The 27268-nt window shown below is 37.6% G+C and overlaps 1 protein-coding gene across 2 annotated transcripts in view; it reads right to left on the bottom strand.

Moving 5' to 3' along the window:
• Positions 1-1925: 1925 nt before the first annotated feature.
• The window catches only part of MDFIC2 (MyoD family inhibitor domain containing 2), a gene marked incomplete at both ends in the record, with an annotated part of 117513 nt that continues 92170 nt past the window's right edge, over positions 1926-27268 (bottom strand). For both annotated transcript variants that reach the window (XM_084248373.1, XM_084248374.1), the window contains 2 exons: positions 1926-2185; positions 13203-13424. In XM_084248373.1, the coding sequence (XP_084104499.1) occupies positions 1926-2185; positions 13203-13424 (482 nt within the window). The remainder of the gene's footprint in view (positions 2186-13202; positions 13425-27268) is intronic.

Below are 27268 nucleotides of genomic sequence, written 5' to 3'. Positions count from 1 at the left end.
CCTAGGGTGACTGTGAGAAATGGGGGAAGCACTAAAGAAGTTCGAGAAAACAACTATTAATGAGCCAGTCTGGTAGCATTTTAATATGTAAACGTTTGGAACAGTTTTATCATTATATACCAGTTGGATTAGGTGTGGTGTAATTAGACAATCAGACCACCATTTAGAGTTCCTGAATCTACCATTAACTCACTGCATGGTTTGGATAAGACAGGTCTTGTAGCCTCCATCTTCTAATGAGAATATTGGATAAAAACAGCCCAGGTTGCCCTTCTTGTTCTAAGAATCTACTTTTCTTCCCTTCCTAATGATCTGCAAGTTCTATTCACAGAGGATAGAGTTGACTCTGAGTTTCTGAACAGCAAAGAGTCAGAAGTGTTTGATGAGGAGTGAGGGGCATGCTCTATGGTTTGTGAATTGTGTGACAGTCAAACAGCAATGAAACCGATTCACGTGACCGCACTGCAGTTTGTTAGGCAGGAGCAGAACAAGAGCAGTTAAATACCTATTTAGAGGAAGCTTAAAAGTATTTTTTAAAGATGAATAGTTTTCAGTGTTGGGAGGAATTTATTGCAGAGTAGAATATGTGCTAGTATACTACAAAAACAAATGTTGCTTTTGCCTGAAATTAACTCAAATTAACAAGAGCAGGTATTCTGGAATTTGTTGTTCTTGGCTCAAATTATAAAACATTTCCTTCAACTCCCTGTTTCACTTTTGTGTTTTTTGTTTGGTTATTGATATGTTCTGCTTCTTTACAGTCAATTAATATATTGAGCTGTCTCCTCAGGAATAAGTAATCATATTTTGTGAGCAATGCTGTGCCAATAGAAAGTAGATTCCAAAAGTTTAACCTATTGAATATTGTAGAATTTTTTTCCTTAATATTGTTTAAATTTGAGTTGAAAATCACTTTCCATTTTATAATACACCTTCATTTTTTTGTGTGAGAAAGTCATCAACATAGTTACTGATTAATAATCAGAAAAAAAAATTAAAATGGTTTCTAATACACATGCTGTATAAGGAAATGATGCCAAATAAGTACCTGCATATGCATTTTTTTGCAAATAATAGTATAGTAACATGAACAGAGTCTGTTATCCTATTGCTTATTCTACTTGAAAAACAGAAATGAAGAAAATGAAGAATTGATTATCTGGGCTCATTTTCTTGAAATTTGCACATAATTCCCATTTGTGCTTATTAGAATAAAGAAAGGCCTTACTGTAACAAATTAAGAATATGCATAACCTCTTATGACATAGTCATAGACATATAATAATATGGCCTAGAATTACAGTACTCTTTTGAAGTACATCATATTCAAAATTCACTGGAGATGTCTTAGAGACATCTGTTGTAATTACAGGAACATGGTTTCTAATTCATTTAATTCCCTTTCTTACCTAAACTGTACATATAAGTGAATTTTAAGAGACTGTATAAATAAATTTTTAATTACAAAGTGATGTTATACAATACATTATTAATAATAACCAACAATGCATAATGTTTATGCATGAGTCCATTGGAAAGATGAGCTAATATATGTCATTTCTAAAAGAATGCACTAATTTGTCCTGAATTTGTGAATGAAGTTGAATCCATGATGCAAACCATGAGTGCAATAATACAGAGTGGTTTCACATGCTATTTTATAGTCAAGAAACATCCTGTACCTAGAGCATTTAGGTATGCGATCAAGATCGTGTTTTGCAGCGAGCCATGCGGTGGTGAAATTTGGAATAAGACCATTGAGTTGACAATACTTAGCTTTCCCAAACAGGTGCAGAATAAAATGATCTATGGCATCCAAGAAATGTGCAGTCCTTACATTTCAGCACACCGAAATCACACTCTTATTGTAATGGGATGTTCCTGTGGTACCGAAGTTTCTCCAGGAAAGTGGCGGTTTCCTTAAGCTAGCGGTAACAGATTTCTGAAATCTCCATGGCCAGCTCCAGACACTCGCTGGTTTCGTGGCAAGATTCAAAAAGGCTGCAGTCCATGTCACAGTTGCAATTACATTCATTGCGGGAGTGGCCTTCATCTGCGGTGTGGTGGTATCTGTAGGAAGGGCAGCACACGTTGGTGCATACCGTTTCACATATGTCGGGAAGCATCAGGAGACAGTCCCAAAACTGGCAAAACAGACAGGTGAGGATAAGGGAGGCACATTCATCTGTTTAAAGAAGAAGAAAGAGAATAAACAGTGACACATGTGGGGGCATTAGCAAGGGTAAGCATATGCAGTGGTAATTGATAACTTTACAGTCAACTTTTTTTAAAAATTTTTTAAACAATATTTGCTTCTCCCCACCCCTTCAGATTGAGTCCCCATAGAATTTCCTTCCCCAAGGCACCCGTGCACCATCACCACAGTCCCCTGTGCTCCTCCCTTCCTCCATCTGATCCCTCTCCCTCCTCCTCCCCTGCAGGATGTCGCTGATTTAAAATTGTCTGTTTTTGCTTTGTTGTGTTTTGTACTGTTATTTTTTTTTAATTTAATTTTATTTATTTATTTATACAAGCACTGGGTATGGTCAGAAGCGCAGGTGGGTGAGAGAATTCACCAGAGCCAGAGCGGGGAGCAGAGCAGGCAGAAGGACCGAAGTATACTGCTGAGGGGAGCAGCGGGCGGCAGGAGAGGTCTGCGCGCCATGTGGGACCCTCCCTCAGGTGGCCGGGGAGCAGCCGGGAATCAAACCGGCGCTGCAGAGGCTGCAGGCAGCTTCACAGCCCAGCGCTCAACCGCTGCGCCACCAGGGGAGGCCCTGTACTGTTATTTTTTTTACACTGATGTCTTATTTGGTTCCCCTATATTCCCGTTATAAGTGAAACCATCCGATATTTTTCTTTTTCCTTCTGGCTAATTTCACTGAACATAATGCCTTCTAGCTCCATCCACCTTACTGCGAATGGCATGAGCTTATCTTTTTTGATTGCTGAATAATATTCCATTGTGTATATATACCACATCTTCTTGATCCAGTCTTTACAGTCAACTCTTAATTAGTTATCCATACTGAGGGTAATGTGCACTGTTTTTCTTTCAAGCTCGCCTCCTCATGCTAGTCACCATGCTACTTAAGTAATTGCTTTATTAACTTTCTGAGCATTTCCTATTGACTCCTCTTATTCTGGTTACTTAAAGTGCTGTCACTTCTCTACGCTCCTTTATTTACTTTGCCAGCAGAGGTGCTGGGAAGTCACACAATTAGCTACCTATCTGGAAGCCTTGCAGCTGTCAGAAATAGCATGTTCTCCCCAATTGCAGGCAGTTTCCAGGTATGATTAGAGTAGGGGACAAGCAAAGGCTATACAAATTTCTGGCTTCTTGTCACAAGACTTGGTATTTGTTTGATGTGAATTCCCACAAATCTGCCACACCCATACTCAAATGCAAGCTAAAACACATTTCAAAGCATAAAAGAAATTATTTTAAAATAATTATACCTTTTTTGTTGTATTTTATTTTTAATCCCTGTCTCCTTTTTTCTTCCAGTTATATTAAGCCTTTATTTTATTTTTTAAGCTTTGGTTTTATATTCAAATTAAATGAAATATATCATCATATGCTTAAAAGGATATAAATCTTATCAATCCTTTTTAAGAAAATTGGTTTGAAATTTTACTGTGCAGACTTGTAAAAATCTGAAAAGTATTTCTAAGGCATTGAAAGTAATTGGTAATTCTAACCAAACAGCTGTGAGGGGCTATAGATTATTATACTTTTTTGTTTCCATAAAGGGAACTAGTTAGAAGATGTAGCAGTTCTCTCATTAAAAATTATAACTTTCCTTTTTTTTCACTTAAAGTTTCAAAAACATGGGAGGGATTTGGAAAAGCGTAGGTAAATATTCATTTAATGTATTATTTAATTAATTAAAATCAGTATCCTGAAGATGGTTGTTGATGCTTGCAAGTCACATTCTACCATGAATTGAAGAAAAATTTCCTACTATTGAATGGCTTATCGGTCGATTAAAATTAAACTTTTATAATGGCTTTTTTTTTCCCCAACAAGAAAGATAATAACTTTTGGCTTTTGAACTCCAGTTGATGGAGACTGTACAATCCTACAGGATAGATTTTACTCTGAGTTATCTGCTAGGGTTTAAGTGTTCTTAGAACCCCATTTATTTATTTCTAACAATGGTTTCCAGAATAATATTTTTCTTTTATTGTTCATATACTTGTTAATCTTTAAGAGAAAAGAGAGCATAGAAACTCACTCTAAAAGAAGCAAATATTTTTTAAAAAAGCCATTTTAATATGGTTTTATTATATGCAATCTTCATAATATGCAATGTTGTGATTTATAAGAAATATTGTTTGGTCATTCACAAGACCACAAGATAATTTCTCAAACATATTTGGTCTTCATCCATAGTTCCAGTCTCACAGCTATTACAGAGTCTCACAGTTTCCTAAGTGTTGAGAGCATTAAAAGTGTCTTGTGATGTTAATGAAGACAGTTTTTGGAAAACACCTGAGGCTGGGGGTTGGTTACCAGGGAAACCAACTGAATGGAGGGTGGAACATCTAGTCCCACCCCAACCCTCTATCCCCCAGGGAGGGGAAGAGGGGGGCCGGTGGTTGAGTTTGATTGCCAAAGCCAATGATTTAATCCATCAGGTCTGTGTAATGAAACCTCCATAGAAGGCCAAGAGGACGGCGCTTCGGAGAGTTTCCAGAGTAGTGAAGAGTGGGGAGCATGGCATGCCTGAAGCTCCATGCCTTTCCCCACGCTCACCAGATGGATCCCTTCCATTCAGCTGTTCATTTGTATTGTTTGGTATCCTTGGTAACAAATCCTTGATCTAGTGCATATATGGGTTTCCTGAGTTCTGTGTGGTGGGTGTCCTGGGAACCTCTGATTTACAACCTGTTGGGCAGAAGCACAGATGATCTGGAATTGAGAAGGGCACCTGATGACTGAGGAGAGGGTTGTGGGAACCTCCTGTCTACAGCTGATTGGTCAAAAGCCCAGGCAACCCTGTGGGTCTTACCTGGGGCTTATGACCAACATGTGAAGTAGGGGGTTCAGTCTTGGAAGAATGCACCTTTAACTTGTGGAATTGTAACAGGGTGGCCCCCAGAAAAAGGGGAGGTTGCAGCTTCTCTGACTCAGCCAAGGAAGGGTGAGCTGAGCATGGAGGAGGAGAACCTGGAAGGGACATAGGGAAGGGAGGAAGAAGGATAGAGAACTAGAAGGAGACCTCGAGGAAGCATAGGGAGCAGAGAGATGCACTTGCTTCTTGGTCTTGGACTGGTTGAAACAGATGTGGGTGAGAGACCCATGGAGAGGTGAACAGTGACAACATTTATCTTGATTTTGCACTTTTCCTTTCAGACTTGTCTGGTCATTTCTGCCCCTTTCCTATGGGTCCCCACCACAAGGTGCCTTAGGCTCTTGGTAGACTTTTGGGTCTCATTGACCCTGCTTTGGGCCAACCTTGTTTGGCTGGGCATTTACCCGCGAGGGGATGGGTAACTTTAGGTGCTTGATTTATAAACCATTTTCTTTCCTTTTCTGACTTGCACACTAATTATATTAAAGTTCCTTTCCATGAAAGGTCTTAAGCACTAAAGTATGTTTTGTTTTGATGTAGGGGGTGGTAGAACTTGTCTAGAGCAGGCAGATTTGGGGGTTTGGGGTACCTGTCACCTGCCCTGTAACAGATTTTGCTGCTATTTCTGGGTAGATAGTGTCCAAACAGAATTGCATGCTAGTGCCCCAGAATTGCTTGTTATGAGGAGTTCACGCACACAAACACACACACACACACACACACACACCCCTGTCGGATCTGGGCCTCAGGATGCCAACAACACGCTATGTAAGCATTTAAAGTGAGACCTAAACATAGGTCAAAGAAACCTTCCTTTCTGTCCCTCCTCCCCTTCATCCTGCCCCTTACCCTTTTTTCTTCTCTGCTAAACAAAACACTGGTGGAGAACCACACCCTGGCCTTTGTGACTATTTTAATCACCACATATAGTGCAGGTGCTCTGGCCACTGATCAATATTTATAGCGTAGGCAACATATTCCAGGACCCCTCTATGATGTACCTACTCACTTCTTTGCCAGACAGGCTGTATATTTTTTCACTTAGAGCCAGTTTTTAGCACATTGCCAACTCATCCTATATCAGCAGTTACCATAAGCCAACCACAGAAATTCAGGAATAAGTTAGTGTAGCACATACACTCTATTTTGTGTAAGCTTTGGGGGCACTTGGGGATCAATGACTGGGACATAAAACCTCATCAAGCTTTACCAGAGCCAACATGCTACTCTATCTGCCCCTGGCAAAGAAGCTCTCAGTGGAAAATATTCCAAGCGTATGGTCCAGGAAACCCCAGCTAGAGGCTCAAGATACTTACCCAGGGTATAAACATTAACAAAAGATACTGTCCTTTGAAGGAACAAGGTTGAAAGTTCAGTTTGCAGATAGGTTGGGTGTAGAGTGACTTGTGAGCTTCGGAACTAGTATTTCTTTCAGAGTATGAATAGCCTGTTAACCTATTTATAAAGTAGTCTTAATTGTCCTGAGGGCATAAAACCTTTTGGTTAAATTTCTCTTGCCAACATCTCCACCAGTTGGCAGACTCTGAAGGTCTCAGCTTCTGATGCATACTATAGATTTTATTTAAAAAAAAATGTTTTGGCCTAATCTTTTGGCCAAGTTGGCATTTGTTTCCTTCTACCTCTCTATTTTACACTTGAGAATAGAGGTTATTTATTTTTTTCTGTTTCTTAGTCCATCCTTTTCATTTGGTTATAAAAGGTAAAGCTTCTCGCTAAAAAAAAAAGTCAGAATTAATGAATTGAAAACAGATTTTTCTAAACTTTCAAGTATGTTCCACACTTTTCCTAAATGGCAATTCTAAATGAGCAGGCAAGGCTGTTTTGCATATGCCCATTTTTGGTTTGCACAAAAGTAACATAGAGTTCAGGGGGAAATTTGAAACTGTTTGAGAAGAATTAGACTTCTCCTGAAAGAATGTATTTTCCTTTATCTGCACAATTTCTTGGGACTTTTATGTGAAAACCACAATATTCAAAGTCATTTTCCATGATTAGCACCCCTTTTTTTTGGCCCATCTAAAAGAGCATACCAGGCATCCAACTGCCTACTTCACATCTCTTATGCAATGTTTTCAACATATCTCACACTGAGGGATGACATGAAGTTTCCCAAGGCCAAATTGTATTATGGGTCTCTCTGCTTCCCATTCCACAAACTTGTCCCTCCTCCAGCCTTCCTCTTGTAAAAGACTCCTGCAAACTCAGGTGTATGTATCAGGAAACTAAGATGCTTTCTTGAATTTTCACTTTTCCTCATCATACCCTCCCATTAAATTCTTTGCTGAGTCCTGCAGATTCTATCTTAAATTCTTACTGGAAATCCATAAGCCACTACCTACCACCTCCAGTGTTACTGCTTTAGTTCTAGCTAGCATTAAACATAATAAAGTCAATAATAATAGTCTCCTTTCTAGAATACTGCTTCCAAATGAGCCCACTCCAAATTTGTCAACTCATGATATTAAAAAAATAATAAAATAAAACAAATCACCTTCCCTTTTTAAGACCTATACCTCACCATAGTCTGCAGGTCACTCTGGGATGGGGTTTCAGCCTATTTCTCCATATTCCAGCCTACTCTTCTTACTCACTATTTTCCAACCACACTGACAAAATTTCAGTTCCCATAATGCATCTTGCTCAGGGCCTTCATACCTGCTATACCTGCTCATGTTCCCCCAGTAATTGTACCAAAGTCCTTATCAAACTTTGTCTTTAGCTTAAAACACATTCCCTATAAATCACATCCTTGCTTAAACCCATAAGTTCTTGCTTCATTGTTTTCTTTCGTTTGTTAAATTTTTGATTGTTAATTATTTCACCTTCTAATAGAACCTAAATTAAAAGAAAGCAGTAGTCTTGCTGAATGAGTAAATAAATAAACATTTGTTATTGATGAGTATATGATCCCATTATTTTAAATTTTATTATATATATTTTTACATCATTTTTCATTTTTGTACAATATATGCATTTTCATCTTGGTTATATTCCTCTTACTGATCCCATTTTTTAAATGAAAGAACCATATCTTGGAGGGCCTCCCTGGTGGAGCAGGCAATTGAACACAGCCCTGTGAAGCTGTTCGCAGCCTCTGCAGTGCCAGTTTGATCCCCGCCGGCCTTGGAGCAACCCACATGGCAAGCAGACATCTCCTTCCTTCCCCGCTGCTCCCCTCAGCAGTGTATTTCATCATTACGCCTGTTCTGTTCCCCACTCTGTCTCTGGTGAATCCTCTCACCCTCCCGCACATCTAGACTGTACCCTGGCTCTTGTATTAAAAAAAAAAAGAACCATATCTTAGAGATTATCAATGACTGTCCTAAATCCTTTAACTATGAGGTAGTGAAGCAGGGACCCAAATCTTAGTCTTTCTGGATCCAAAGTCCATGCTCTCTTTTATACCCTCAGGACATATATGACCTATAATATATATAAACTCTTTCACATAAAGTAAATTTACACTCCTCTACACTTTATATCCAACACACATAGGTTTCAAAATAACCCTGAGTTGAGTTTTCTTACCGTCCTTGCTTTTGAGATGAAGAAATAGCCTCAGAGAGTTTAGGAAATACAGGATGTAGTTGAACTGCCTTTTGAACCCAGACTATCTCCTCCTGGCTTTTAGCTCTGGAGCTGGCTGGCCATCGGAAATGGGATCTGCCACCAGCCCACTGGTGCAGGACTCCACAGGCTAGCTGGTGGCCTGCTTGCCCCTGCACTCCCTGTCCTTTGTCGTGCTCAGCTCTGTATTCCCAAGACAGGCAAACTCTATTTTCTCGCTTCTGTCCAGTGGCTTCTGGCTTGCTGTAGTCACAAGGGTGCAGTGATGGCAAATGGGAGGGAAGACGATAGAGAGAAACTGGGGTGTTTCTCCTCCCTTTCTATTTTGGGTGGTGTCAGCACAGATTGTTTCTTCTTCTTGGCATTATCTCCTTCTGAACCCATTTCTCTCTGGGATCTTCCTAATGCCATATACTAGTACTAGTGATCTTTCTAGTAATGGTTACCTGGAGCTAATGCCAGTATTAGTGATTTACTAGTGCACTGAAGGGACCAAGGGAAGAGGGGGCGGAGTCTTCCTGTTTTTGCTAATATCTGGGGGTGGCCTGACTATCCCCTTTTCTTGGCTTTTCTCCTCTTCTAATACCTTTGTAACATGTTAACCCAGATACTAAACTCCCTTTATTGGACTACCTGGGATCCTACAAAGGCTCCAGTCACTGCTGTCAGGGTACCATCTTTCTTCCCACCTTTTTGCCCTCCTAAACCTGAATTAAAGACTTGAGATGCATCCCAGACCTGCAGGTTCTACAGCCCAAAGTGGTATTTGGTTGTGAGTAAGAAGCTCCAGGACAAACCCCCCGCTTAGGGATGTTTTATTTTCTTTTTATACCTCTAGGGTGTCTTTAGGACATCCCAGGCTGTAATGTGCTAAGTGATACCCTAATGACACTGAATGATTAATGCAGCTCCAGAGGCACTACTTGTACAACTGGGATTGGATAATTAAGAGGGAGAATCTGCCTCATTAGAAAGAATCAGGTTTAATTACAGTAGAAAAGGAACAGTGCAAAGGAGTTACCAAAAATGTAGCTGAGGTCAGCCTCACAGTCACAGGACCTTACTCCCCTCCTAGCTGGCAACCTTGCCACCGTGGTTTGGAGATAAGACGGGAAAGGGACAGGAGGCAACTACTCACTGTATTTTCTATAGCATTCCTCAATTCTGGAAACCAGCCCCTGCTAATTTGGGAATCATTTTCCCAAGTAGCAAGAGTATGGTTGTTCCAGAAATGAGCCCAGATAGACAACTACTCCTCCATCCCCCTAAAACAAAGTAAGGGGAAAAGGGTAAAATAAACCTGTCCCCAAATCAGTATTCTAATGTTGGTGGTTCATGTGTCATCCAGAGACAACTCAGCATAGTAATGAGCTGCATGACACAATGGCTCCAAGGGAGTGCTAAAAGTTTTTTGGTTAAAAAGTATAAAGTATGATTCCTAGTCCCCCAACATTAAGTTTTTTTTTTAAATCTGTGATGTAGAATAGGAATAAATAAAGTGTGAGTGAATGTCTTTCTCTAACTGGGGTATCATCCCTGATGTTATCAATTTTAATAGCTACTTAAATATGTCAAGATCTATTTAAGTTCAGACAAGCACAACTAACATTCCAGGCAGTTCTTTAGAACTAGAATGACTCGATTTGGGTGATACTTAGTAAATTTGTGCTTATGTTTTTTTCTGAGCAAATGAACTGAAATAATTATAAAATTGAAACGTTTTATAAGGTGACACTACTACATTTAATTGTATAAAATTTACAGTGTAGAAAATGTAATCATTTTATTCAGTAGTCCATGGTGTAATTAAGACTATTCTTTTGAGGTATCTTGTATTTATGATTTTTCCTTTTCCACCTGGATGAGACGTCTCAAATTCAAAATTATATATCAATTAGATCTATTCTCAGGATTCTTTCTAAGGAGACTGTTTTCTAATATCATGTGTATCCCTGATTTTATTATCCACAGGGATGCTTTCACAATCAGAACATAGAAACAGAAGCAGAGCCATCGATTGTGCTCTGGACTTTTTCCATTTTATTTGGGAAAGGGACCACACAGGATGAGCCACAATTTAATAATAAAGTAATGTTGCAGCACATAGTGTGTGATGTGCAGTAAAGATGCTTTTAAATTCCCATCAGAGCACACACCATGAACTGTGCTAATGGATGTAACACATTTTACAAAATCTGCATGTGCGAGGCTTTTCCGTCCTGTTTTAAGTGGGGCAATGTATATAAATAATAGATATTAGCAATTAAGCATCCATTCCTATGCACTCATTTATACATTTGAAAATAAATTAACCACAAACTACATGAAAGTGGATGCAATCGTCTCTTTTCCCTTCTGTTTCCCCTGCTGTTCCTGAAAGATATTTCTGTATTTATCTCAGTATGAACAATGACCCCAGCTCTCAATTTCTGCATCCTTAAATTAATTACTATCAAAAATTCTCTAAAGTGAAGCCAGTCTGACTTAACTCTTGATTTCCTTGATGTTTGCTCTTTAGGATAATGAGGATTTCTTATCTCTATTTATGGGCCTTAGTCTGGGTGTTTTAGTCTCTCTTTTATCTAGATACCAAAAAATTCTTACTAGTTGGGGGCATTTTTCACAATGTGGGAAAGGAAGAATAGGCTATTACCTATGTTGTCAACTTAAAAGTGAATTTCCTGGGTCACGCTGGCCTCTGTTCAGGCAGACCTTAAGAAAGCAATCTAATTCAACAGTCCACAAGAATCTCCTTTGCTCTTTTGAAGAGAGAGTAATCAGTTCTTTTCCTTCATGAGGCTCCTCAGTATCACTTGCCATTTTAATGGAATAGTCATTTTGGCCCTTGCGTGAGAATCCAGGGCTCAGGTTTTATACTAGCTTCAATGGCACTGCTCGGTTTCTCAGGATCCCCAATAGGACAAATCTGTGTTCTGTAGTGGCTGTATAAGGTGTGGACATATCAGTGCAATTTCCAATTCTGGGATTACTAGGAATCATTACAAGTAAGATCCATACGTCCCTAATACAATCTGATAAATTGCTCTAGTGTCCAAATACTTTTGCTGAGAACTCTCCTGTATTGCTTATTTTCTAACTGGCATCAAACTTCAACAAAGTCAGAAAGTTGGGCATCATCCTGCATTTGAGGTTATATCCTGGCAATCTATAGGACAAAGTTGGCCCAAAGCTGCATGCTACTGGGAGTATCTGAGGCTTCAAAAAAGAAATCGAACTATTGCCAACACAAAAATTTGAAGATTTCTCATAATGTTCCAGATCTCTTAACTCTGGGCCTATATTTCCTTTTGGCAACAATTAGCTAGAACTGGATAGAGACAGTGCTCTTCACCTTGCCACAGTCCTCAACATGACATTTGCATTATAAATATATATTCATATATATGTATATATACATGTATATATACACATATTTAATATATACATACATATGTTTTAGAAATCTCCTCTCTCCTTACTTTTTAAAATGTTATCATAATAAAAGCAAAGCTTGGATATCTACTATATAGCAGGTTCTGTATTGAGTGTTTTATATGTTATTTTATTTGAACTTCAAAACACCTGTGGTGTGTCATTAGCTCAACTATGCAACTAAAAGTTTGATATTCGGAGATGGTAAGAGATTTTCCAGTTTTATGCAGTTAATAATTTCAAAGACAAGAGCTGAACTCTATGTTGATATTTATGATGCCAAATTTCCTGTCATACAAAGTTTATTTAATTTTCCCCTTATTTTCAAAAAGGTTTTATGAATTTAAATATAAATGAGATTATATCCTGTTACATTTTCCTTTGAGAAACTATAAACTTTTTTTTAATTGCAAATATAGATTTTGAACTCTACAAAGTTCGTGAATGGTTTGTCTCCTATAAATGCCACAATAAAGTTAACCTGAATAAAATTCCTTATATTTTTGATGTAAAGCCCATGACTTTGAACTTGACTATACTGACCATTTAAAACCAAATCAACTTGAAATTGACTTTGCAAATGAAAGGTGTCTTCATGCCCATGGATGGGTTGGCACTCATTTGCAGGGATCAGAATGCCTAGGAAGTGATATTGCCTTGAAGAGTCAGCCCATTTTGCACAGCTTGCTGATGTAGTAAGCATCTGGATATTCTATTCACTTTCCCAACATTTCAATAACAATCCATTCTGCCTTCTCCTCTGGCCTAGAGTCATGGACTGAATAGTCCCAGACCTGGGAACCGAAAGAAGTTTGCCATTTTTCTTTATCGAGTTCCCAGCACCATAGCAAAAATGATTGCAACTGACCCCACCTATTTAAAGCACTGCTTCCTACTCCCATCTTTGAGAGCAAACAATCTGCCAAGCACCTCATAATTGTAAAGTGACCTTGACATGTGTCATTCACCAAGGTTTTCAAATTGAAGTCTTCTTGTTTAATATTCATAGACTTTTTTTTTTTCCCTAACAGCATATGTGATGATTTTACAGAGACTGGGGGTGGGGAGTTTTATTTAGAGATGGGTTGAGTCTGAGAAACATACCATCAGCGTCTCTCTGATGAACTGAAGTATCAGTTTGGAGGTAGGAAAATTTCGTTTGGCATTCTTCAAGGGAGGACAGTGATGTGCTGGATTCTGACAGTTTTTTCTCACTGGGGGTTTCCTTGGCTGGTCCATCTGTGATATTGAATTCAGATACTGAATTTATAACGATAGCATTAATAGGTTTCTCGTCTGCATGCTTTTCATTTGTGAGTTGCGTATCTAGATGAAAAAAGAAAACACATACACAAATCCACTATAGTTGACATGACCTGGTGGTCTCAGAATGGATATTTGCAGAAAATTTCACATTCTATATTTTGTAAGATATTTAAAAGAACAGAACATTATTGAGCAGGATTACTTTGTGTAACAATATAGGTTAGAATAAAAGAGTAATAGTTATAGAACTTCTACATATTATAAGTTTCACTTAACTGAGTAATTTGTAACACTTAGTTCTACTGATTTTTTTTAAGTGATGAGTGACAAACATCAAAAAATTCATTCACTTAGGTTAGCAAAATTTATAGTATTTTGTCAGCTTACTCTCAAAGTACTGAGTGTTTTAAAGATCTATTTTATATAGATCTTTTATTTTATTTAGAAATATATATATATATTCAAGAACTGGGATCTAGGCCAGAGGTGCTGGGGGGTGGTGAGAGGATTCACCAAAGACAGAGTAGGGAGCAGAACAGGTGGAGCTACTGAAATACACTGCTGAGGGGATGCAGCAGGCAAGACAGGAGAGGTCTGCTACATGCCATGTGGGTCAGCTCCCTGGCTGGGGATGGAACTGTGCCTCAGTGGCTGGTGATAGCTGGATAGCACTGAGACTCTAACCCCTGTGCCACCAGGAAGGCCCCTTGTGAGTGTTCTAATAATCTGAGAATCAGTAAAATGTTCTTAAATCCTGGGCAGTGTTACTTTGCAATTGATGTAATCTCAATGAAGTCATTTTTACTCTGATTCTACAAACTTGAGTTTCCTCTCTTGTCTAAGAAAAGTGGGTATAGTTGAACAATCTGTAGTTCATTATTACTTGTGTCCTCAGACTCTGAATTCTTACTCTTCTCTCTGCTTTGCTGTTGCTTTTGTGCCTGTTCAGGTGATAGTCTAGCAACCTCAGGTGTGTACTGCTCAGGAACCTATTTTCTTTCCACACACCCTCCAGACACAATGGTTAGGTTTGTCCAGCAATGGTTTCACACAGTTCTTGACTGAGATTCTAACTTGAAAAAACATAGAGGTGGCTGAGAAGAATTATGTGCTGCATGTATTTTAGATTCATTTACTAGTTCTTACATAGTAATTGAGCAGCTGTTACACAAGTGCAAGGGGAAATAGTGGCCACCGCAGTGGGCACCATCCCTGCCTTTTATAAGCATCAAACAAGTTAGCAAAGAAATAGCTGCTGAAGTGACAATATCGCATCTATAAAAGAAAAACATATAATGGAATCATCAGAATGGATAGTGGGATAGTTAATTTATAACTTATCCACACCCACTAAGCAGAGTCCTAAGATAGAAAAAATAATTAACAGAAGACATTCTAAAGCATGCAGCCTGGCTGAATCCCAGTGACATCTTAAGACCTGAACAAGGAATAGGTCTCATGATTTGATATCACTATTGGGAGGGGGTGAAGATATATTCCCATTGCTAGCCCAGTGTCTGCTTGATGTAATAATGCTCATGGGGTGACTGAAATAGTCAATACAATTAACTGCCTGGTTTAATTTTACCAAATTTATGCAACTCAGTCCATAAAAAGAATTTTCTAGGCCCATTTTCATTGTCCTTTCAAAAGTGGCTTCTTAATTTGGAATGTTCCACTTGGCCCTACCTCCAAGGGTAGTTGTTTACATACTGCTGATGGAAGCATCTGGAAAATTGTTGAAAAAAAAATGTAAGGCTCAGACAACTCCTCCTACCCCCTCTCTCCTGCCCAAGAGTTTAAATCACAGTCCCCATGGATTCTTGTAACTCTCTAGGTGATTGTGACCTGCGGGCAAGTTTGGGAACCAGAGCCCCAGGAACCTTCACTTTTTGAGAGTGGGGAAAGAGAGAACAGTCCTCTAACATGTGCATCAGTAATTTTCAGAAACCAACTGTGGTTGCTCTCTAAAGTCTCCTAACCGCCACAGGAGAGAACAGTATAGTACACATAATTGTTTTAGGTCATTTTTCTTTCTTTCTGAGACTCCAAACAACCTTGGCTTTCAACAAGTTTTATTTTTATTGCCTCTCTCTTATGCCACTGACTTGAAATCTCATGTTTGTGGTTTGATTGTCCCTAAAAAGAACTGATAGAAATTGGGGTGTAAGAAACTTCTATTGTTAATAACAATTTGCATAATTTTGAATAGATTGAATTAGGTCAAGAGATTGGGAAGCTCGAGGCCTTCTCCAATCCAAGAACCACCAAATTAATGATACGATGATAATGATGATAAAAATATTAACTTTGTCTTACACAGATATCAAAATTTCCAGTAACCAATTAATGTCACAAACAAATGTCCATTCATATTATGCCTTAGAGCTGTACTCTTATTTTATATTTTGGAGAAGACAAATTTTTTCAGTCTTTGGGAAGAGTATAATGTTTAGTAGTATTTCTGTTCTCTATCCACTGAATACTAGTATCACCCATCACCCTAATTCATAACAAACAAAAAATGTCTATAGAGGTTGCCAAATTTCCTTACAGGGAAAAAATCACCCAGGTTGAAAACCAAACCAGTGCTTTACACACACACACACACACACACACACACACACACACACACACACACCCCCCACAGAGTTGCTTGCATGTGTTTTTTAATACTTTATTTAACTTAAGCATCACAAAGTCCCTAGGAGGTAGATATTGTCACTCTTTGAACAGATGGGAAATGTATAAATTGGCATTCCCAGTTAACAGATGAGTGAGGGTAACCAAAGCTTAGACAGTTTATTTAGATAAGTTGCCCTCGGCGTCTTCATTAGTAAATGGCAGTACTGCGATTTAAACCCAGGCTTGCTGAAGTCCAAAAACCTTGCTCTTATCCTTATCCTTCTATTGCACAATATTTTCTCTGATTTAGTCCTAGCTTTTATCTCTAATTTCTTTCTACTGAGGGTGCTCATCAGCAAAAGCCTCTTCACCCCAAATCCCATGATGAGTCACCTCCCCAAAACTGAGCCTTGCAAATAACTTAGCTTAATAGAGGTACCTTTTCCTGAGCAGTCCTGGTAAAGCAAGACCACCTTCTTGCACACTCAGGACATCCTGCCTGTTCGGTTACAGCTACTTTATACCGCACGTTAAAGAACAGCTCAGAAAGCACTGATAGATAACGAAACCTTGATGAGTCTAGAGATTAAAGCAGCTATTTACTTACAGAATTAATTTACAATCAGCTCAAATTATCACACGTAGTCGGGCCGCATGTAATTTAAATTGCCTTTACACAAAGTAATTCAGTAACAAAAAAAAGTTGGATAGAGGTTACTGGAATGTAGGAACATGCGGGGAATACGGTATACAGCCAAGTGGTATATGATTCTCCTTTTAATTTTGTGACAATTTTAAGTATAGCATTTTGAATGTAAGTTGTGCGCTACATTAAGCAACCATTTGGAGACACAGGGCTTGTACTGAGAGAATTTTATGGAGAAGTTAAACTGCCATTCATAAAGTTATTTTAATTCTATATCTCTGTTTATATTTTTATTTTTTTTTCATTCCTCAGTGGGAACTATCTGTTGCTCATTAGAAAATCTGACATACACACATTTCAGAACCCAGTCTGTTCAACCTAGAATTCTGACATCTGAAGTGAGTCACAATTTTTGAGTGAATGTTACTGACATCTTCCATCTTTTATAGATGGAATGCTAACAATAATTTCCCCAGATTCCTTCTTCTGCGGTGTTATTTGACATTGTACCCAAAGTATTATAAAGTAGCATAAGCTAAAAGGAGAAACATATAAAAAGTGATATCACAACTTCTGCAGAGAAAACTATTTTGGAATTAAATAAGGAACTCGTGAAACTATATTTGGGATGTTATACATAGTTCTTGACATTAACTTAGAGAAAATAATTTTTTTTCACAACAGAAAAAAAAACAAAATTAGGACAAAAATTAGAAACTCAACTGTATTTCTTAAGAAAAAAAGTTAAAGTGTATATTGAAAGTCAGTGATAAAGAAAATTCATGTTTGGGCTAGAAGTAATTGTAGAACTAACAGGCATAAACTTATGTAACAAAAGACAGATAGTTAATTTTTTATTACCATTGTAACATCATTACAAATGTTATTCATTTAATTAATTAACATTTACTGTATATCCACATGCAATAGATGAATCAATGTTCTAGGAACTATTAATTTATTTATTTTAAGTTATTGAGGAAATATTTTATGATTCTCACTTTTGCTCATGAAATGTGACGTTGTAATTGCTGCATGCCCCTGTTTCTCTATTTGGGTTTATATAAATTCAAATTTATATGTATGTTTTATATATATATATATATATGTATGTTCAAATTCTGAATAAATTAGCATCTCTTCCTCCATGGCCCTTTGGCTCTATTTTTGTGTTTCTCATCCCTTTTCTCTTCCTCTCTGTTTAATTCTCTGTCTGACTTGCCTTCTTGCCCTGTTTCTATTAGGTTTTCCCACCCCCTCCCCCCAGCTCTTCACCATATTTTTTCTTTAAGACTTTGTTTTCTGGGCCTCCCTAGTGGCCTAGGGGTTGAATCTCAGCACTCTCACAGCTATGGATTGGGTTCTATCCCCAGCTAGGCAGCTAAACCACATATGGTGCAGCAGACCTCTCCTGTCTCTCCTGTTGCTCCCCTTAGTGGTGTGGTTCAGTAGTCTACCTGTTCTGCTTCCCACTCTATCTCTGGTGAGTCCTCTCACCCCTATACTTCTGGTCTGCACCCCAGTTCTTCTATGTCAATTTTTTTTCTTGGTTCCTGTCTCTGTAGCCTATCCTCTGTCTTTGTATCATCCATAGTCACAACTTAATTATTTTCTTTGTGAAGTTGACTCACAAATCTCTATGCCGTCAAACAGGCAAATTAACTGAGCAAAAATTACATGCACAGTTCTGTGCTAGGTACTTGCGAATTCAAAGAAAATTTACAAATAGTATCTCAGGAGAGTCTTTCGGTCTCAGAGTTATCACAAGTCGCAGTCTCCTACTTGAAATGGCTAATTATTTTTTTTGAACTATCAACCAAATCCCCACAAATATATGCATCTTTCTACTAAGTTTCATTCTTCCCAAACTGGATAACACTGAATATATTTGATGAATTCACAATTAAATCTCTTTTGACTGTATTGTCATTTTTCCAGTCCTGTAGGCTTAAAACTTGTCTTTGACTTGTGTCATCTCTTCATGCAGTCAATTACCAGTTTTTATTTATTCTTCCTTCTAAATATCTCATAAATTCATCTCTATATTTTCATTTTCATAATTATCATTCGGGTTTAAACATCTGTACCCTCAAATCTGAAGGAATTCAGTAGTTATTGTTTTCAATGGTAGTGACAGCCCTCTCTAAAATCTCTTACACACTATACTCAAGATGATGTTTGGAGCAATATTATTCTGATACTATTACTCATTGATAGGAAGCAACACATGATAAATATTAATAACTGATTGTTACCTGATTATCTTCCCATTTTTGTTTTTCAATTACCTATTCACTACATGCCAAGTTGACTTTCAAACAGGGTAGCTTGTTTTTTTTTTTATGAGCAGAAGTCTATATGAAAATTATTAGATAAACCTTTGAAGCCTGGGAGATTTTAATTTTGATTCTAGACCAAAACATTTAAAGTAGGTGTGTATTTCAAATGTATAGACCATTTTTAAAGCTATAATGGTGAGTTATATTTTCTCTTGGATTTAAACTATGCTGTAGTGTAGACTTTAGTATTGTAATATTGGTGGTTGAAATCAGATCAAAGCAGATAGGTGACATTTTAAGGCATAAGCTACAAAATCAACAATCATGGTTAGTAGAAGTAGTTAATAGTTGACACTATAAAGGAAAAAAGAGCGTTTCCTTTGTATGTCAAGTTGTGAAGTTCACACAAATGTCAGAAATGATTATTTGCTGTTATTATTAGAATATATAGAGAGTATTATCCACAAATGGGTGGTAGTAACGCAATACACAAAGTATAGGAAAGTATTCAACATGATCAATCATGATGAAAATTACTAAAATCACATTTTCTAGATATATAGATCATTACTATTATATTGAGTAAAATTTGAGAACTGATACTACAGCTAAAGACATAACAAAATTAAGAAAGCAAGGATTCCTTGGTACTGATAAAGACATAATGTGATTGATACTCAAAGAAGCTGTATTGTCAAAAAAATTACGTTTTCTTTTTTGGCAGCTGAGTGGGATAGTTTTGTCAAGCTGAGATATCTTCTGACTCTCCTTTTTGAAAGAAGGAAAATAAGTAATTCATGGGATATTCCATTGATATATCCTATTAGATTGGACAAAACAAAATCTGGAATTCATTAAACCTATTTGGGGAAGGAGGTGGAGAGGAATAAAGGAGATAAATATATTGGACACATTTTCCTTTCATTTTCAAATTCCAGTTCTGATTAGACGATGTCCTTTAAAGACTTTCAAGTTCAAGCACCAGTTTTATATATCATTGTTTTGGTTTCCCTTCTGCCGACTTCAACTAAAACTCTGCCTCAAAATAATATTAGATGGAATGTTTATCAAGGGCCATGACAAGAGGACATTTTAATCCTTTTCAATCAGCCTTAGTCAATCTTTTTTCAAAAAGAGAGAAAAAGCAAAAGAATATTATTTCTCCCAAAATAATAGCAGTGAGCGTTCAAGGTGAAAAGGATTAAAAGTCAGAAAGAACTGAGAGAAGAAGGTGGAACATAACCCCCTCCCCAGGCTTCCATAATACCTGCAAAGTAACCTCCATCTTTTGGGGTCAAAGTGGGTTTTAATTTTTGCCTAGCTCTTCTAGCTCTTTAGCCACGTTTGCAGCTTGCCATAATACCTTGTACCTATGTATGGTCATAGTCTAAGTGATATACTTTTATAGTCCGATCATAAGCTGTAACAAGGAGCAATCCACTCCTAGGAGGTGGTTGAATCTTCTTCTGACATGAAAACAGTTTACAATTATGAGTCTCCATTTCATCTTTATGCAGTTAACTTCAGTTTAATGTTTGTATAAAGTGTCTCAAGAAATAAAGATTATGTTATCTCAGAAAAATATCTGCTAACAATTTTTATAGCTTGATGCACTTGGATTAGTAATAGGTTTAGGGCTCTGGAAAAATAAAGGAAACCAATCAGGCTATAAACTCATGCATAATTGCTTTTACATATACAGTTGATTTTTTTTCAAAGATTTATTTATTTATTTATACAAGCACTGGGTATAGTCAGAAGTGCGGGAGGGTGAGAGAAATCACCAGAGCCAGAGTGGAGAGCAGAACAGGCAGACTGATGAAGTACACTGCTGAGGGGAGCAGCGGGCGGCAGGAGAGGTCTGCGTACCATGTGGGACCCTCGCCTGGCGGCCAGGAATTGAACCAGCACTGCAGAGGCTGCAGGCAGCTTCGCAACCCAGTGTTCAACCACTGCTCCACTGGGGAGGCCAAACAGTTGATTTTTTTTAATGTCATTGTTTAAATATAAAAGCTATAAATTAAAGTATAATTATTCAAAATATTCTCTGTGTTAAACCATCACAATTTATTCATTCCAACAATTTGATTGTCATTTAAAGTCTCTTACTTGCATTATCTCATTTGTGCCTCACAAGAGTTTTGCAAAGTATTATTATCACTATTATGTAAATGAAGGAGGGTCAGAGATTTTAGTGGTAAAATTTTACCCAGCTGGTAAGGGGCAAAGCTAGTACTTGAACTTATGTCTTCTAATTCCCATGACAATCAAACTTTGCATTCACAAAGTGTTTTATGAAACCAGGCACTCTAAAATGAAATGGAGGTACTTTTTTGAAGTATAACTCCCTTGTCCCTTCTGACTTTCCTCTGTCCAAGTTCATTGATCTTGCTGGTATTTGGTTATGAGGCATTTTATCTGTAGGCTCAAAACCAGTACTACTTGGTAACTAATGACTGCATTTTCCAAACTTACTCCTCAAAGCCCAGTGCAAGTGTCATCCCCTAGGTGAAGTTTCCTACAATTCTCCCGCTCAATTGAAATTAATTGTTCCCTTTGGGAGCCCCCAGAGGCCTGGGATGGTAACCTCATTATAACCCTTACTTCAGTTTAGTGTGATTAATTGTGCATGTATTTTGCTTCCCCTTTCTGCTAGGAGTTCCTCGAGGACCATGCTCCATTCTTCTTTTATTCTTCTGCACTCAGCACACAGTCTGGAAAAACTAACTATTAAGTAAATTTCAGATGACACGTAAACTGACTGACAGATTGAATGTGGGGTGTCTCAGTTTTCAGTTGACAATTGACTCATTTTCCCTGGGACAGGTTTTCAGAGCCAATCTTCTATTAGTATTCCGTCCCCATTCTTTTTTTTTTTTCCCGTCCCCATTCTTGGTATGCTAGTTAATCCTGATGAAAGTCTAAAAATTCTTTGGTTCCAAAATACATATTGATTTTTACTTTGATTTGAAAGTAAAAACTGTAAAGACTACAGGGACACAAAGGAAATAAAATATCTAATTCTGTTATTAACTTAGATTATTGTATTTGTTTCACAAAAAGGTATTGGAAATGTTTGGGAATATGTTCTCTCTCTGTGTATATATACATATTTATATGTACACACATATATGTTGGGCTATATATTAGATCTGGATTATAAATGAAATGAGATTATATACACATGTGTATATATAATCATACATATAATACATATGTATTGTATATATTGTTTCTCAGATTTGTCAGTCACTCTTCTAGGAACTTTGAATATATTAATTAATACATTTAATACTTCCAGCAACCGTATGTGGTAGGTACTAGTAGCTTCATTCCTAGTTTTTTGATGAGGATACAGAAACATAGATTTAAAGTAACTTGCCAACATCATACAACTAGTAAGTGCTTGAGCTCGGATTTTAACTGAGAGAGCCTGTCTCCAACTCCATGCTCCTAACAGTTATGCTATAACTTTTGTCTAGATAGAGATTAAAAAAGAAAAATTTTACTAGGATTTTATTGAATATTTTATATTACATTTCCATTATATCATGAGAATTTCCCTGCATTCTCAAGATTATTAAAACATCATAATGGGTCTCAACTCAAATGTCACCTCCTCAGAGAGGCTTTTTTAAAACTAAATCTGTAGTAGTCATTCTCTTTTTTTTTTTTTTAAGATTTATTTATTTATTTATTTATGAACCACTAGGTATAGTCAGAAGCGCGGGAAGGTGAGAGAATTCACCAGAGCCAGAGGGGAGAGCAGAGCAGGCAGACTGACGAAGTACACAGCTGAGGGGAGCAGTGGGCGGCAGGAGAGGTCTGCACACCATGTGGGACCCTCGCCCGGTGGCCAGGGATCAAACCGGCGCTGCAGAGGCTGCGGGCAGCTTCGCAACCTAGCGCTCAACCGCTGCGCCACCGGGGAGGCCCTCTTTTTTTATTTTTTAGAGATTTTTAATTTTTATTTTTATACAAGAACTGGGGTATAGGCCAGAGGCATGGGAAGGTGAGAGGATTCGCCAGAGACAGAGTGGGGAGCAGAACAGGCAGACGGACTGAAATACACTGCTGAGGGGAGCAGCGGGTGAGACGGAAGAGGTCAGCCATGCCATGTGGATATCTCCCTGGCCGGCTGGGACTCAAACCCATGCTGCCAAGGCTGCGGACAGCTTCACAGTGCTGCGCTCAACCCCCTGCACCACCGGGGAGACCCACGTAGTAGTCATTCTCAATCAGGGCAGATGTTGACCCCCCCCCCCAGACCACTGGCAATGGCTGGGGACATTTATTTATTGCCATGACTGAGGTTAGTGCTTTTAGTAAGTAAAGGATGTTGCTAGACACCTGCATTATACAGTCTCAGGCCTCCCTAAAATAAGCAAAAAAACAACTCACGAAGAACATCTTCAAATGTGAATAGTGCCACACTTGAAAGTCCTAATGAAAGTGGTCCCAAGCCCTCAGCAGCCACCACATCTAAATCATACCATCACACAATCTTCATAGTGCTTTTCATTATTCTAAAAATGTCTTGTTTGTTTACTTGCTTTTATAATATGTGGCTCTTCTACATTTGACTACAATATCACCTTTCACAACGGTTTGTCTGTGTTAATTAGTTGCTATTACCTAGAGGAGTACCTGGGACAGAGCAGGTAATTAATACATAGGAAGTCAGGGAATACATAGCAATTCTTGCAGGGTAGATCATAAATTATTTAACAATTATTCTATTCAATAAAAATGTAGATTGTTTTCAATTTTCCTATCATAAGTACTCTTAAAATAAACATTATTTTCATAAATCTTTTCATATAGCTATTTGTTTATGTACATTGAATTCATAAGGCAGGACTTACTGAATTAGTTGCCAAAGTTCCAATGCTGTTAATATAATTTGTTGATTGCCTTCCAGAAAGATTGTTTCAATTTAAACTCACAATAACAGTCACTGGGAGAAATTTGTCCACTCATCTTCGGACAAATAAAGACAGATTGAATATTTATGATTAAAATTACATATTTATCAATTCAAAAAGAACTTTGATTCAAGTCTTCTATTTTGTATATCTTAAAGAATAATTTCAAGAGAGCTGGAAGGTTTTATTTTCATACTGACTGCCTTTTGGTGGAATTCTTGTTCCACAGCTACATTCATGGATGATTCTGGTCTCTTGTGTTATATGGTTGTGGAGAGTTAAAAACACTCATTTTGAAATTATAGATCAAGATGTTATGGGTTTTTTAAAAATTTATTTATTTATTTATTTATATAAGAGCCAGGGTACAGGCCAGATGCATGGGAGGGTGAGAGGATTCACCAGAGAGAGAGCGGGGAACAGAACAGGCAGACTGACAAAATACACTGCTGAGGGGGCAAGTGGGAGAGACAGGAGAGGTCTGCCGCGCCATGTAGGATTCTCACCGGCCAGCCGGCGGCTGGGATCAAACTGGCGCTGCAGAGGCTACGGACAGCTTCACAGCGCTGCGCTCAACCACCTGCGCTACCAGGAGAGGCCCAAGAAATTATGGTTTAAGAATTTATTAGATGGTTGATAATCTGATTTATTTTGCTTAGCTGGTTCTTGCCTGAGGGTTCTGAGGTTGCATATTGGTTGACAGAGGCTTTCTTTCAGCAATTAGTCCTGGTGTATTGGGGTCTACCAATGCTCTGTCTCTGTAAATGTAAGGTAGAGGTTAGTTCTTTTCAGTGGCCCTGGGGAGGTCAAAATTCAACTACACAATGAGGAAAGGCAAGAGGTAGCAGGAGGAAGAAAGCGAAGGAGAAAATCACATACTTATCCACAGTTCTATTTGTCCCTTATGGTATCCAATGTGTTATGTAATCTATCAAAGGCCTCATTGGGGGTTAAAGAACTCTTTACCTAGTGGCCTGCTTGGTAGACCTTTTAGACCACTAGTCTCTAAAGCAGAAAATATTGATATATACCTATGGGAAGTGTAAGTCTATGGGGTTAGAGCAGGTCTTTATTTACATCTTTTAAAAATCCTAATACGACAGCTATTTTTCCTTTTAAATACTGTTACTATGGCAGCATATTGACTGTATACATAAGTGAGGCTTCTAATTTCCCCCTTTTTACTAATAAAGGTTTGTAAGGAAAACTGAGGACCACAGGTCTAATTAACAGACTAAAGTCAACTCTCTACATCCCTCCAATTGAAGGAAATTTAATTTTCTCATGCTTCCTTTGGTTTCTAGGGTGTGGTCGCTGGAACCTTTACAGCCACAGCAGCTGCAGTAGTGGCCTGAGTAGACTTTTCCTCTGAGTTTCTATAGTGGTAACAGGATTAACAGACTCTATTCTGGAAGTACTTGGGTGACATAACACCTCCCAGCAGAACTATTCCTGACAAGGATGTGCAGATGGAAATGCATATTTATGTCACTTAAAGCCTACCAGAGACACAAGGATATGAGCTATAACAATAAATAGAAAAAAAAAATTTCCAGCGTTTTTGGTAACCCATACTCAAGTGCATTGACTGTGCTTGGCGGAAGACCTACAGTTTGCTCTTTGTCCAAGCATAAAATATTCAGCATTCAAGCATGTGAAGGTAGACTATTCTGAATATATTTTAAAGTGTTAAAACAAGCTAGCACAAAGTTAAGTTAAAAAATGTAGGTTGTAAAAATAATAGGACAATACCATGAAATGTTTGGACCATTTCAAGAAAATAAGTGTTTAAAATAAGTGTTTATTTGTTCCATTTATTTATCTTAAGAGGCTTTATAACATTATTTTCAAGGGCCAAAAAGTCACTGGCATCAAGGCTTCCAAATTTAAAATAGTCTTTGTAGCAATCCTTGTTATACTTTATTCTAGTTTTTCCAAAAACACCTCTGATAATATAGAAAGAGAAAAATGCTCACATTCACAAAATATGGGTTTGATAGTCCTGGAAAAAATTTGCATTACATATCAACCCATTAGAATTGAGCTGAAGAATTGAAAAATCAGTCTGGCACTGATGCCAGCTCTGCTGAAAGTAAAATGAACAACCTTTATTTTCCTCCTATTTCTGTTTCAGAAATCAATATTTTGTGTCAACCAGAAAACTGGGCTTCCATCTCTCTTGAAGAGTTATACTTTTTGAGCTGGCCATAGAACAATAGTTCTAGGTCAGTGTAACCAATCCAGAAATGATGTTATAAAAAAGAAGAAAATAATAAAAAAAAATTGTTCCAGGTTCTCAGTAGGTGTAAGAAGAAATTTGTGAAGAAAAAAGAGGATTTTTAGTGGCCAAGAAAAACCTACATGAGAGATCTAAAGGGCCATAGTGAAATAGGGATTCTGAAGTAAAAAATTGTAATTAAAGAATTGAGATATCATTAAGGGCAGTAAAGCACAGAATTGATGCTGCAGAAAATGTTAATTGTAATGTGGAGAACAAATATGAAAAACACACCTATAGTTCAAAAGTTCAGGAAAAAGTTAAAGTTGTATTGATTAAAATGATGCTGAGAGCAGAGGTCAGATTACATAGATTTCACCAAGATATAGTTTCCTAAAGAAGAATCCAAAACAATTTAAACACAAGTTTGTTCAAAGATAATACTATAGTCTATGTGCTGAGTACAAACAATTTATAAGTGTGTACCACACAGCCTGAAATTTAGTAAAAAAGAGACCACTAATCCTGGAAAGCATATTCTATTACAAAAGCAAAGATCTTTTTCAAACACCCAGACAAGTGAAATCAGATCATGGAAGAAAGAACTCTCCTGAGATTATCCACCAACTGCCCTTTTTTTTAAATATATATATATATATATATATAAAATATATATTTTTTACATCATTATTCATTTTTGTATAATGTATGCTTTCTCATCTCGGGTTATAGTCCCCATGAAATTCTGACCACCCAGTCACCCGTGAACCATCCCCATAGTCCCTTCTGCTCTTCCCACCCCTGTTTTGATTTCTCTCCCTTCTCCCCCCACCCTGCAGAATATCTTTGGTTTATAGTTGCCTTTTGATTTTGATTTTTACTTTATTATAGTTACTTTTTCCCCTGATCTCTTATTTGGATCCTCTACATTCCTCCTATAATATCCACCAATTGTTCTTGCATAAAAAAAAAGTGTCAGAAAATAGTAGTGATTTTTTTAAATTTTGAGAAAACAAGATTGCGTCTCAATGGTTTTCTCCTCAATTTGTCTTTTCTGTATGAAAGTACAATAAAGAACTTTCACCCTATATTATCAGAGAAAGTGCACTACTTCTAAAAAAAAAGCAACCAGTCTTTCTTGAAAAATTATTTAAAGATTTATTTTATTTATTTATGCATACACCCTGTGGGGTATATGCCAGAGGTGAGGG

This window comes from Talpa europaea, assembly GCF_964194135.1.
Source record: "Talpa europaea genome assembly, chromosome: 11".
Taxonomy (NCBI): Eukaryota; Metazoa; Chordata; class Mammalia; order Eulipotyphla; family Talpidae; genus Talpa; species Talpa europaea.
The sequence above is the reverse complement of the archived record's forward strand: the minus strand, read 5'-3'. Positions and strand labels throughout refer to the sequence as shown.